We start from the raw sequence: 15,316 nt of genomic DNA, 5'->3' as shown, positions 1-15,316 counted from the left end.
GAACATCAGACTGTTTATTAAATGAGCCCGTTTTCCGTGAATTTCAGTCAGAACTTGAAATATCAACAGAGCAGGTACCGGCATAATTTTGAATTTGATAAAGAAAGGTCGGTAATGTTCTAAATAACTAACCTCTGCTAAAACCCTGATGCTTTCTTTTGCATTCTAACAATTTGAAGTGCATTTGTTGAATTGACCCATATGATTAATTCATATCTTAGGCGTAGGGAGGGGAAAAACCTACCGGTTTTAACCGAAAACCGGTTTTTTTACTTCGCAATAACCGGTTTTATCGGTTGTTTTTTTGTCCCGGTTATAACCGGTTTTTTATTTTTTAAGTAAAAACCGGTTATTAGGTTTTTACCGTAATTAGGATTAGGTTAGGTAATATTTTGGATACCAATCATAATTATTATTCACAAGTAATTATTCCATAAAAACCATAATTCAAATTTTATTTTATTTTATAAATACAGAAACAAACTGAAAGTGCAAACTCACATCAGCCAGAAACAATTAAGTTTTATTATAATATTTCGTTGAAAAGGTATTTGTAGTCGTAATATTTACATAAGAAGCGATCTGGTACATCATCTATTTTTCACACTTGACTCTTGACATTGAAAGTGGGAGAATGGCTTTTTCTGATTACCAAAAATAATGTTTTGACTATGAATATCAAATTACCGATTATGAATACGAATCTCCAAGGATTTCCCTACGTTTTAAAAACGATACACCATACAGGAAGTATTAAATGAGTTAAAATGTATGTGTTATACAAATATACAAACGTGTTAAAAGTAATACATGATAATTTTTTTTTGATGGTAGTAAAAATAAAAGGATAATTGCATTATCCAATTTATTTTTATATTTATGTTGATATAATTTTTTTTAAATCCCATTTGAAAGATTTTGGGAAATTTTTTATAAATTGAAATGGTTGGGGTGGGGAATTTTTTGGGTTTGGGAGGAGAGGAAAATTGGTGGGTATTTTAGAAGATTATATTTTTAAATGGTAAATTAAATTTGCATCATTAATTAAATACAATAATTGCATATTATATTCTACTCTCATAATATATTCAATGACAATAGAACCTGAATTATTTTAGCTCTCTTTGTTGAGCAGTAGTATAATAATTTTGGTTTACTGTTCTCTACATCTGACTACTGAAATTTTATCGCCTTTCGATGAGGCCACAAAGGAGATCTCGGGTTCCCATTACATTACTGCTAGCCATGTTATCCTCCTTGTGTCTATTATCGAAAGATCTTTAAAAAACCTCAAGCCAAACCTTAGTACAGCCCAACAGTTATGCCAATAGCTTATAACTAGCCTTCAAGAGAGGGACACTAAGCTTTTACGAAACCCGCTGCTTTGCCAAGCTACAATCACGGACCCGAGGTTCAAAAAACTATATCTGAATCCGTCTATGGCGGAGACAGTCACATCCAATTTAGGCTCGGAAGTTAGGATGTATCTTACCAAAATAGGAAAACTTTCTCCTTCCTGCTCCTTCCAGAATGAAGAAGCTAAAGTGAGTTTAAAATCAAACCCTCTTTGGTCTTCACACGATCTGGAGTTGGTGAACAGTGGTTCCAGTTCTGATTGACTCTATATCTGCAGCAGCCTTTGCTGCCGAGATTAAGTGATCTGTTTTCATTCTAGGAGCAGAAAAGAACCTGTATGCCAGGCTTGGCTTTTATAACTAAAAAATACATGTCGTTGGTTGGAAGTTCGGTGGCATCAGAGAGACTGGTGTCATCATTGAATGATATGATATTGTGTCAGATGAGAGAAGCCGCTTGACCGACCAACATATATATGGTTATATATATATCGAGTTTTTCTCCATAGGCTTCATGAAAAATACTGGCCAACATAATGCTAAATCCATTTCATATAATATAACCTATTTGTAACCTTTTAACCTATACTTTTTTACTTAAAATATTATTTCATTTTACTTATATTATTCTTTTATTGTATATTATTGTAATATGTATATATTAATCTAGTAGTCGATCGGATAGCCAAGTGGGCTAGGCGGCTGGCTTCTCCTTCGCTTCACTGCGAGAGATGTCAGTTCAATCCCCAGCTCGGTGTATAGAAAACAAAAAGGCTAACGCAGCAGTTTAAAATTCTAAATGAATCTGTGGCTTAGTCTAGATAGAATATGCTGGTATCTGATCGGCCTATGGTGGAGCAGTACGGCAAGAGATAAGGGCTTGCGGCCTGGTGATACTCCTCCATAGATCCCTACCGGAAGGGCGTGTGCTGCCTAAATACCGGGTATATATATATATATATATATATATATATATATATATATATATATATATATATATATATATATATATATATATATATATATATATATATATATATATATATATATATTAATCTTACGCTATATTATATTTAATAATAATCAATAAATATGTAACCTATTTTATTAAAAAAAACCGAAAACCGGTTTTTGGAAAAACCGGTTTATTTTGGCCGGTTATAACCGCCAGGTTAAACCGTAAGCAAAAAAACCGGTATAACCGAAAACCGGTGTTTTGTCAAAAACCGCCATACCTACTTAGGCGTGAGCGAAATAAAGAAAAATATGTCATTTTTAATGCTTTAAAGTTAACCACCCTACCTAGTTCTTCTTCTTCTTCGTCTAGCCATTCACGTACACATCTGAACATAAGCCTCTTCAAGTCTTCCTTTCCATTGTTTTTTATTGTACGCTACTTGTAGCCAATTTTTCCTAGTTAGCGAATAACAAATATTAAACTTGATAGATTTTTCGTTAGTTGTGAGATATGAATCGACCAGTTTCAATCAATCATCTATAGTTATTCCCAATAGTTTACTTTGTTATCTAGATCATTATATAAATTACATGCAAATATAACAAAGTTTTAGGTTTTATCAGAGTTAAGTTTCAGTTTGTGTGCAGTTAACCATGTGCTAGATTTAATAGTAACTTGTCCTAAGACCAAGTCTTGTGGGACTCCATGTTTTACGGATAGAAAATCGGAGAGATGGCCTTTAGACACTACAGACTGCTGGTATCTTCCACATAGGTAAGAAGTGATACGCTTAAGAGAGATACCTCCGATTCCATATTAATTTAATTTGTGGAGCAAAATGTCGTGTCAAACGCAATCAAAAGCCTTCGACAAGACGCAAAGTGAAATTGCTATACGATTACCGCCATCAAGCTTCTTAATTATCTCGCTCACAACCTTACATACCGCGTTCGTAGTAGAACGAGTACTTCTGAATCCATATTGAGAGTTGCTTAGTTGTGTGAAACTGTAAGTCCAATAAAATATTGGATTATAAGGTGTTAAAACTATTTGGTAAAAGTTTCTTCTAAAATCTGGCTAATAAAGTAAGTGAACGCCCCAACAATTGGAATTATTAAGAGACTTAATTATTTGAGAGATCTCTTCTTTCACAATGGGGCGAAAAAAAGGACATGCTCGGAGAAGAACAATTTCTGTAACTAAACAGGAGATCGATATTAATAATGGCAAAGGGTATAAATATATTTGTCTAGAGGTAGATCAGGTTGTACCGAACTGGATCTTGCATCGTTTCTTTCAAAATTTACTATTTTTCAGCAGTTTCTAGATTTATTATTGTCACTATATACTAATCACTATATATTTATATACTAGTCACGACTGACATGAACTGGAAAATCGAAGATAAAGTCAACACATGCTGCAGAAAAGTCAACAGCTGGATGGCTAAAAACGATCTTGAACTGGCAGGAAGCAAAACGGAATTGGTCATACTAAAAGGAGCACGACGAAGACCCGAGATGACTTTTCAAATTGGTAGTACTATTATAATGCCTACAAACTTGTGATGGGTAGCTCTTTCGGGGCGATAGACTCAGTAAAACACAGGTTTGAAATAAAAATAAATCTATTTAGTATATATACAATAAATAAAAAATAAAAAAGGAATTCTACGTTGTATACTTATAAAACAAAAATAAAATGAATTCTACGTTCCCGTCTGGGTCCCGCGATGAATGAATTCCCCGGCGAACGTCTACAAAAGAAAAGAAACTAATTATTACTAATAAAGAAATGAAATAGCAGACCCACGGTAATGTTCAATACACAATACCGATGGGTTCCGCTTGGCTGAGGACAGAGTACGATCCTCAATACGGAAATCTCTCTGTCCGGCTTGGCTCTGTGCAGATCCACGGTAATGTTCAATACACAGCACCGATGGGTTCCGCTTGGTTAAGGACAGAGTATGATCCTCAATACGGAAATCTCTCTGTCCGGGATGGCTCGCAGGTTCACTACACCGGCGAGTCAGGGAGCCTAGAGCGCTAGCTACAAGACTGTCTAATTCCGCTATTCACACGCCTTAAATAGCCGTTCTGAATCCCACTTCGCCGTCACGTTGTAGAAGTGGATGCGCAAATATTGACACTCCCACGGTTTGAACTGTTAAACGATCAGAGCATCGTTACAAACTGTGCAAAATACCTAGGTATATACATCGACACAGGCCTAAGGTTCACGAAACACCTGACAAATGTAGTCCAGAGGGCGGAAGAAAGGACGGCAGTCCTACAAAGGATCATGCCGAATATAGGAGGCCCAAGCAGCCACAAACGAAGAATGTACTAGCAAGTGGTATAGTCGACCCTCCTATATGGAACCCCCATTTGGGCAGATGTACTAAATTACAAAAAGTACAGAGACATGATAACCAGAGCCCAGCGAAAGCTCCTTTTAAAAGTGACAAGTGCGTACAGGACTACTTCAACGATGGCCCTACAGGTAACCCCATTCACCTCCCAGCGAAAGAACGGCAGACGCTCTATAACTCTCTAGACGGCCACCTACCTGAGGTCAGAGCCTCCATTAGAGAACAATTACTAACAGAATGATAAGCAGAATGAAAGGGACAAATAGATAAGGCACAATGGACCAAAAAATTAATACCCATTGTGAGAGAGTGGTACAAATGTAAGTTCAAGCAAGTAAATTTTTATTTTATGTAGTTCCTGACCGGACATGGATCTTTCAGGTCTTATACGTATTGTACATATACGAAAAACCAGCGATGATAATTGTGTCACATCTAATGTAGAAGACGATGCGGAGCATTGTATCTTGAGGTGCAAACCTCAATCGTCGGAATAACATAAAATGCGAACAAAGCTAGGAGAGATATCCTCTGCCAACTTGATACAGGTCGCTATGGAAAGCAGAGAAAACTTTGAATTTCTTTGAAAGTAACAAAAATTATGAAGAGAAAGTCCATGATAGAGAAAAAAACTGAGACAGGGTGAGAGTGATCTGGGGCAATCCGCCTCCGTTCAAAATTGGTTATCATTAATTATTATGTAGGAATATATAGATATGTGTATATGTGTGTACATATGTATGTGTGTGTACGTAGGTGTGTATATGTGTATGTAAGTATATATGTATGTACTACACTTATTTACTATACTTACTTATTGTTACTTATTATTACTAACCTAACCTAATACCTAGGATACCTATACACTCCATATACTTTCCCCCTGGTTCCTTACCGCTCTTAGATAATACCATCGGCAAGGCCATGTCTCTATTTTACATACATTTTCTTCTGGTTCCTTACCGCTCCTAGCTAAGAACCGGCAACAAATCATTATCAATTCAGGCAGCGCAAGGCATCTCTAAGTTTCGTTCACTGACTGAACACGTACGGGGGTGTCTTGACGAAGAATGGGTGATTTTAGTTGGTAGACAGGGCAACAGGAAGGCATCCGTTTGCAGGACCTCCTCTACACAGGGGGAAATGGGCTCGGATGTTTTCCTCTGCCCTGAATCCAACACACATAGAGCAATAGTACGGTGTTTAGAACATTTTCACTCTCATAAAAAAAAGGTTTATTATTGAAATTAGCAATCACAGTAAGCTGACTTTTTATCATATCGTTCTCAATTCAAAAGTTTTAATTTATTGTTTTTTCAAAAGGTTTATTGTTTTTTCTGTAATGATCTATGTTTCTGCGCTATATGCTCCCAGGATCCGGTCTTGCAAATCTAATAATTACTGCTCTGAAAAGGCATGGACGTGAATCTTCTTATGTCGTTGGTCAGGTTACAATGGGCTGTAGCTATGAGTGGGTATTTGCATGGTGCCCATGTGCCCAAGTATATATTCGTTAAGAATGTTCTTCTGCTCTTTATGTACATTGTAGTGCACTCTCTCTCAACCTTGCTATTGCTGACTCCTGTTCACAAGCAGATTTGCAAAATTTTGTTGCTGTAGCTGCAAGAGTTTTTTACAATCCTCTCTGGTCGGATCTCACAAACCTAGCTCATTTCGATACAATATTACAAACTTATTGGTGTCTGGTGTCTGCGTCATTCATTCTTAAAAACTAAGCTGCCATAACTAATACATTTATGCTCTTGCATAGCTGACTACATGATCCAAACATTAAACAAGTTCGATCTTCTTAACATCGGAATTATTTCGATTCATTAAAAGAATTGACTCTTCGTATTTCACGAGTTTAATAGTTTACACGGAGCGTAACTTACTAAAGCGTGGCACACGTTTGTTATCTACTACCTATGTAAACTCGGCTGTATATTGTTTCTTATGAGAGTAAACTAGAGCAGTGGTTCTCAACCTTTTCACCACTGAGGACCACTTGTTTCCTTCAGAATTCTTGCCGGACCACTTAGATATTATTATTAATATTTCCCAATAATAGGTAAAATGAGATGAACACTGAAGTTTTACTAATGAATTTATTATTTACAAAATAAAAAAAGAAAATACATAGTGAAAGACAAAAGAGATATAAAAAACAAAATAAAAAGTCATAGATAGCGCCAAATTAAGACGTTAATGACTCCCTTGGTCTTGCTTCTCACTTGACAATTTCTCAATATTTGGCTCGAAAGAAGTTAACGCCAGTCTCATAGGAGCATTCAGATTTAGCAACCTATTCCTGTGTTTATTCTTGATGACATATAATGTTGAGGATGATGCCTCACAGAGATAAGTGGAATGAAAAAGAAGAAGAAGTTTCAAAGCTTTTTCACTTAACAGTGGACTTTCATCAAGTAACCCTATCCAAAAATCTGCAACATTTTCGCAGTGAGATTTTATCACTTTTAAATGATCATCGGATGAAATTTCAATAAGCTGTTCATTTTCCTGAATAGACAGATTATTATCGTGGGTAGCTAAAAAGGGATCAATCACCCACAGATTATTTTTCCTCACATCTGTATCAGCAGGGAAGTACTTCTCAAAGTAATCTTGAAGCGATTTAATGTAGGACTTAACCAGTGAATGTAAAACATTCTCATTTAAGCCTTCAGTTTCAGAGATAAAATCTGAAAACAAGTTGAACATTTCAAACGATCCTTTTCCAGCTCCCATAGCAAAAATTTTTTCTTAAATGAATCAATTTTTTACCAAAGGTCAAATGCGGTTTTAGATGGTCCCTGCAGGCCTAGATTTAATATGTTGAGCTGTTCAAAAATATCTGCTAAAAAAGCTAACTGGGCCATAAATTCTCCGTCACGCAGTGTTTCCGCTAAATCAGGTTTTTTTTTCATCAAGATACATACATACTTCATCTCGAAGTTCATCAAATCTGGCTAAAATCCGGCCCCTGGACAACCACCGAACTTCGGTATGTAGAAGGAGATTGGAATGGATAGATCCCATGTCCTCGCATAACAAAGCAAACAATCTCGAACTAAGAGCATTACTTTTTATAAAGTTCACGGCCTTTACCACAGTAGTCAAAACCTTGTTTAAGTCGGGACTTAATCTTTTGGCAGCAAGCATTTTGCGATTAATACTACAGTGTGTTAAAACAATATCACGGTTTCCTTCTTTCCTTACAAAACTTGGCAAGCCTGTTTTGTGACCTGTCATTGCCGCAGCACCATCAGAGCAAAGTACTACACAGTCTTTTAAGTGTGAATTATCCATCAATGGCTTTAAAAATGTCTTTTCCGGTTGTGTTACCTTGCAACTCAATCGAGGTCAGGAACTCCTCAGATAATTTTTTGTTGTCTTTATCTATGAATCGTATATAAACAAGAAGAATAGTTTTATTGGTAATATCTGTAGATTCATCAAGTTGTGCAGCAAAAATCCTTGAGGAATGAATTTTCTTTAGAAGTTGGGTTTCAACATCTGATGCCATATCTTCAATTTCCCTACTAACGGTGTCATTGGAAAGAGGAATATTTTGGTTTCCTCACCAACAGTAAAGGGTTTTTTGGTTTTTGCGATTCTAACTGAAAGTTGATATGACGCCTTCAAATTAGCTTTATCATAAGTTGAGTATGCCTTAAGGATATTTTTTGACGATTTTAGTTCCGTCTCCTTCCTCTTAAAGAAATCTACATGTTTTCCGGCAAAATTTTTATGCTTTGTTTCAAAGTGCCTAGTTAATTTTGCTGGCTTCACTGCCTCATTACTCAATACCTCCGCACAAATTACACATTGAGGTAACTGGACACCAAATTCTTCAATGAATGTAAATCCACATGCTATGTAGTCGGGATTGTACTTACGGTTAGCAGCCTTTCTTTTAGGACCAGTTTGAGTTAATATTGTGCTATCACTGGCAATATTACTGGTAGAACATCCTGCTTTAACGTTCTCACTATCCGTCTTCTTAAAAAAACCGAAAGTTTCATATGTTTGCTCATTTTAGTAAACTACAATCACCAAGCAAAAAACACGCACGCTTGTCAATTGACAGTTGAGTCAGCACTGAGTCACTGAGTAGTGGCGCGATCGCGCGATCAAAGACGCAGTGTCCTGTACGTACACGACAGCGGCCGAAACTAAACTAAGATAACGGAACTAACTATTCGTAAGGGAAAATACGCGGAAGATTGAGGGGAATGAACCTGCGTTCAGGCGCGATGGTCGCCTGGAAAGGTTTTGAGTTAAGAAAAATAGGCCGACGCATTAATTTACGTCTCAAGAGTCAAGATTTAAATTGATTATTATTTTATGACTGTTCACTTCGCGGACCACATAAAAACCGTTCGCGGACCACAGGTGGTCCGCGGACCACAGGTTGAGAATCACTGAACTAGAGGACTAGGAACTCTTCTGTTAGGGTTACCATACCTTGTCCAATTTGTTGCAATTTTTTTGGTGCTGAAAACTCATTTTTGCACCCTCCCTTTAGCTATATAACGTACACCCGTTTTATGCTATGCATGTCCCAGAGATCGCAAGCGTGGACGTGGGAATAGAATTTATTGGGACATTCTGTTAAAAGAACTGCGGGTATTTCGTAGAGTTTTTGCATAGTAAATCAATACCAAACATTTAACCTTGTATAAATATTTAAATAAATAATCTTTATTGTAGACGTCATCTAAGTTTTGAAATTTCGATTCTTATTATAAAGAGTATAAACAATTTTGCTTGTATTACTATGAATCGGGGTCCATTATTGAAATGAATCAAAAAATTAATGGAACTATTGTCCTCACCTACATTTTTACTTTAGAAAATCAATCACCAAGAATTCAAAGTACAACGCTAAACTAACATTTCCTGTGATTAAAGAGGATGCCAGTAAGCGTTTAAATACAATTAGAACCTAGAATTGATTGCTACAAATGAAATGGGACTTAATTACTAAATTGTAGACTTCGTTAAACTCTGCTCAATCTCTTCTATCCTATAATAAAATTTATTACCTACTTCACTTTGTTAATTCCATAAAATTTCAAATAAAGCCTACTCGAACGCTACTTCATATAAAATATTCGAATGCGTGTACCATTTAAACGAATCAGTGCTTACTTTTTTTATTTAGAGAGTACGCTTCAACCACTTAGTGTTATTAACATTTACATTACAATGTACAAAGAGCTACAGTAATGTTTTTTACATACATATCTGGAAACCTTTAATTATAACATGCATCATACGTTTTAGTACTTTCACAAAAACGTAAGCACTAAACAAAATTTACTAGATATAATGATAAAAGTTAATTGTTTTAAATATTTTGGGTTTTTTTTATTTGTTGACAGTTGAATTAATAATTAGTCCATGTTGTGAAGTGGCTCACCGTAAGAAAAATGTCTCCTCTAAACAAATCTGAAGGGTGCCTGGCGAAATTTTTGAGCAGAAATTGTTTAAACATTTTTTTATACATTCTAAAAATTACCTTTTTTGCACTGAAGAATATTTTTTTTAGATTTTTAATTAATTCATTTCTTAAAGAACTTTTTGTAACCTCTACTCCCTGTTAGTGCTGAAGGAGATGAAGCTATTTACTAAAGTCTAACAACAATTAAACCGCCAGGTGAGCAAATTAAACCAGTATCTAAAAGAGAAGTAAAAAATGCTATTTAATGTATATTAAAAACCAAAAAAGTTCCAGGTTATGACCTTATAACAGTAACTATCTTAGACAGATAAAGGAGTGGTTATGATAACAGAACTTTTCAATGCCTTACTGAAGCTCAAAATTGTACCAACTGTATTGAAAATACAGTTGGTACTTTATTTTCACGCACAACAGGCCGTTAAGGCCTAGAGCATTTTTTTTAAACATAATCCTAATATTAATTAATTACTTTAAATTAAATATGTATATAGAATATTCTTAGCTACTCTGAAGGACCTGGTGTACAATATTTTTCCATTCGCTTCTATTTTGTGCTTTTCTTTTCCAGTCCCTCACCTTCACGTGTTTAAGGTCTTTCTCCACTTTACTAATCCACCTCGTTCTGGGTCTACCTCTTCTTTTGAGGCCGATTAATTTACTGGTTATTACTAGTTTAGGCATTCTGTTTGTTGTCATTCTTTCCACATGTCCCAACCATCTGATTCTTTGTGCCTTGACGAACTTGGTAATGGTAGGTTCTTTGTATAAAGCCATTAATCCATTGTTGGTTCTTCTCTCCCAACCATCTTCTGTCTTCCGTCCTCCGAATATGCGTCTCAATATTTTCCTTTCCCATCTTTCCAGAGTATCCTCTTCCTTCTTATTTAATGTCTATGTCTCACTGGCATATGTTACTGTGGGTTAAATTTCTGTTTTATGTATTCTGAGTTTAACTTGTCTAGAAACGTATTTTGAGTTTAGTAAACCTCTTAAACTACCTAATTTTTTATTTCCTTTAGCTATTCTGGCTTCGAGCTCCCATTTCTCTTTTCCATTTTCATCGAAAACTACACCCAGGTATTCAAATTTGTCCACCCTTTTAAAACTATGGCTTTAACCACTTACAGACCTCACACTAAAGTCTTCTTTTTTCCCATCTGTCCCTCCCATGACCATATATTTGTTTTTGTCTTCATTTGGTATGGAAAAATTTCTGATATAATAATGATCCATAGAACTAGTAAACTGCCGCGCGAATATACCTCTTATCATCCTATTAGTCTCTTACCGGTAATTGCTAAACTATTTAAGAAGCTAATAACGACAAGACACCAAGATAACAACTGATAATAATCTTTTCTTGAGCTTCGCAGAATGAGTTTGGTCGGACCATCTAGTTCGTGATCGTCCTGTTGATCTTCTCCCGCGAACGTTTCCAAAAACGATCATTCTCTCCAAACTATCGTCACCTCTGCTAACCACGTGACCAAAAAATTGCAGAATACGTTGAAGACATATTGTGAACAGCCTTTTTTTTAATCTCGAGTTGGTTTAGAATGGAACGTTAGTCCTACGAACTGTCCAAGGTATGCGCAGCATTCTTCTCCAGCACCACATCTCAAGGGCATTCACCAGTCTTATCTTGATATTTTGAGAGATAGATCTGTCTTTATTGAACTTTAGTTAGGCGACTCATCGCATTTTTTGCCATACCGATCCGTCTTCGAACTTCTGTTTCACAGTTACCATCACTAGTAAGTTATACTAGACCCGAGTGGACAAAACTGTCCACTATCTGGTATTCCTGTAACATGTTGGTCAGTTGAATAGTATGTAATCTGTCGACCACCATTATTTTTGTCTTAGCATTATTGATTTTCAGACCAACTTTATTGCTTTCATACTCAACTCTTCGCAGGAGATTAAACATTTCTTGCTCATTTGCTGCTATAAGTGTAGTGTCATCAGCAAATTTTAAATTAAAGATTTTCCTACCAGCCATTGTTACTCCACTGGCCCATCCATCTAAAGCCATCCTCATGACATATTTACCATAAATGTTGAAAAAGTCTGGTGACAACACACATCCTTGTTTTTTAACACCTCTCTCGATCTTGAATTGGTTTGAGATTTTCTAATCTAGTCGTACTGTTGCTGTAACGAAATATTTTTGCCTACCACATGGGGTATTATTGTAAGAGGTAGAAAATTGGGAACAGAAATTATTGGGGCGGAGATAGGGCAAGCAAAATAATCGATACTTGTGCGAACGGCACTTAGGGTTTGTTTGGAGAGCTGAGGTCGTGGATAAGTAAATGGCAAGGGGTCGGATTGGGGCAACTACAAAAAAATGAAACAAAGGGGTACTAACGTGAATCTTTTGGGACAAACAAAATAAAAGGAAACAGGAAATACCTCTAGTAATTTAAAAAGGACGCCGATTCGAGGTGCCAAATTATAACCATTACAACAGCTAGTTGTAACTGTTGAAATAATTATTAAACATAAAAAATATATCTTTTCAAATGAAACTAAAAAAAGGGGGTTAGAGAGTTAGTCAAGATAAACAAACAAAATGGTTTACAAAAAATTAAACATTTATTGTGTCTCACCACAAACAGTTACACAAATACAGATAGCTTACACAAATACAGATAGCACAAAAAATTACAGTATTAGTTACATAGATTCATACCAAAATAAATAAAGAAAAAGAAACTTACATAATTATGTCTTATTCGTTTACAAACTCTATTGCTAAAAAACGTACAAATGTTACTGAACAAATTCCCTTCGTTGGCTCAGTGAAGATGTTCGTTCTGTTGTAATGGAAACACCAAATAATAGTAGCAGAGTTTATTGTTGAGACGTACACTATGGGTGTAGACCCGGGATTACTTTGAGTAGAGACTGATGAAGTTGATCGTTGAAGACTATATGTTCGTTGAGTGAATATTGATTGAATGCTTCTCTAGTCAAGAGATATTAGTTTTATATAAATTCTATTTGGGTCAATATTTTTCGCGTACCTAGCGTGATATGTGTATTTAATTTATGTAAATTGTTTAACTTTGTCAGTACTTTTGACTGATGTCCAAATTATTATTTATAATTGACCAAATGTGTATGTAACCTAATTAACTACGTGTGTGTATTTAATAACAAATAGATTCATTCGGTCTACTGGGTGATAAAATTATACTGTCCAATTTCGGATATGAATTATGAAGATTTGATATTGGACAGTTACTGTGCTATAAACTGTAGCAAATAAAAAATGATTGCAAATAAAAAATATCTTTTTAAATAATGAAAGCAACATTATTATGAAAAAAAAATGTCTATCTTGACTTTAGAATTTAACACAAAAAGTTACCTGATTTCACCAAAACAAAAGCACTAAAGTTTCTGAAGGTTGAAACCGGAATCATACTGGAATTTTCTGAACAGGAACAAATTCATCTCCAAACTGCCAAAAAGCCTGGGATGATAACCAGAGAGGGACAAAACGAGGATGGAAATAAACATTCTTCCAAACCTCACTTAAACTGAAATTGTTAACTGCTCAATACTACACATTTTAACTGCCATTATCACTTTATATTATATATCCATGATAAAAAAAAAAGGAAAACGAAAAGATTACGAATTTGATGCTAAATTCGGACTCCAACAAAACTAAGCACGCCTTAATCAGCAGCCGGCTTTACCGAGAGTGATCTCATGATCTTTTAAATTTATTCGCCTAACTTATCATAAACAAAACATATAAACTGGAATATTTATTTGAAACGCAAAATATTTAGCGGTTTTGATCAAAGAAAAATACCAAGGAAATATAAACAACTCTAAAAATAGTTTATTCTACTCGGCGACGCTAAGATGAATTGGAAGAATTCGGTGTTTTAATACATACGAATGGAAAATGAGATACACTAAAATATTCTTCGATTGCTTTAGCAAATACGAGGGGATTTCAATACATATCCAAAGAATTTTCAAATGCTACAATACCCCCAGTTTTCGTTTAGGGCAAACAGAATCCAGGTTGGAACAACAGTAGCATTTTCTAACTATTGCAACAATACGTCATGACTTCAGGGAATTAACCAAAACAAAAAAAGGACATACAAAAATTATAATCAAAAACTATTCATCATAACTGTTTATGGTACTAACACATTTACATTAAAAAATAAAACTGATGCTCGACTTGATGAATCGGCACCAGGTACACTTCGTTGGCTTTTAAGCAAAACGACAAATGGCAGATTTCTATTAAAATGGCTCTAGCCTAACCAAAAAATGTGGAACAGACCAGTGTTGAAGTTTCTGGGAGCGAAAAGAAAGGTGCTTCCAGCTCAACAAAGGCGGGTATGAAAAGGGGGTTTGAAAATTGGGACAGAAGTTACCGAGGTGGAGATAGGGCAAGCAAAATAAACGATATTGTGCGAACGGCACTCAGGGTTAGCTGGGTCGTGGATAAGTTGAATGGCAAGGGGATTGGATTGGGGCAACTACAAAAATTAAACAAAGGGTACTTAATGGCAAGTACTTACATGAATCTCCTAGACCAAAGAGTTAACAAAAACAACAAGAAAGACCTCTGGCTATTTGAAATAAGGACGCCGATTCGAAGAATCCTAATCTTGCTGGAAAAGGGAAAAAGGCTCTTCTTTTCTAAAATAAAGAACACAAACAGGGGTTAGGAGATTTTTCTAAAATAACAAAATGGTTCAGAAAGATAAATTAAACATTTATTACTGTCAACACAAACAGTATTTTACATAAACTGGAACATTTATTTGAAACGCAGAATATTTAGCGGTTTTGATCAAAGAAAAATACCAAGGAAATATATAAACAACTCTAAAAATGGTTTATTTTACTTGGCGACGCTAAGATGAATTGGAAGAATTTGGTGTTTTAATACATGCGAATGGGAAATGAAATACACTTAAATATTCTTCGATTGCTTTAGCAAATACGAGGGGATTTCAATACATATCCAAAGAATTTTCAAATGCTAGACTTTTCAATTAGTTGTCTCAGGCTCAGGATTTGTTCCCGTGTACCTTTACCCTTGACAAACCAGCTTGTTCTTGAGGTATTTGGTAATATAGATAGGTTTTTAATCTGTTTTTGATGATATGCAACAAGAT

General features: G+C 35.4%; 2 protein-coding genes across 2 annotated transcripts; both read right to left on the bottom strand.

The window, feature by feature from the left end:
- Positions 1-6,892: 6,892 nt before the first annotated feature.
- On the bottom strand, positions 6,893-7,435 carry LOC140451652 (SCAN domain-containing protein 3-like). The gene has a single exon (XM_072545496.1). The coding sequence runs from the start codon at positions 7,433-7,435 to the stop codon at positions 6,893-6,895; it is 543 nt and encodes a 180-aa protein (XP_072401597.1).
- Positions 7,436-7,597: 162 nt separating this feature from the next.
- On the bottom strand, positions 7,598-7,996 carry LOC140451651 (protein FAM200A-like). Its single transcript, XM_072545495.1, has one exon. It carries the CDS (start codon positions 7,994-7,996, stop codon positions 7,598-7,600), a length of 399 nt encoding a protein of 132 aa, XP_072401596.1.
- Positions 7,997-15,316: the final 7,320 nt, after the last annotated feature.

Source organism: Diabrotica undecimpunctata, chromosome 10 (genome assembly GCF_040954645.1).
Source record: "Diabrotica undecimpunctata isolate CICGRU chromosome 10, icDiaUnde3, whole genome shotgun sequence".
Taxonomy (NCBI): Eukaryota; Metazoa; Arthropoda; class Insecta; order Coleoptera; family Chrysomelidae; genus Diabrotica; species Diabrotica undecimpunctata.
Note: the sequence above shows the minus strand (reverse complement) of the source record. Positions and strands in the feature narration are given on the sequence as shown.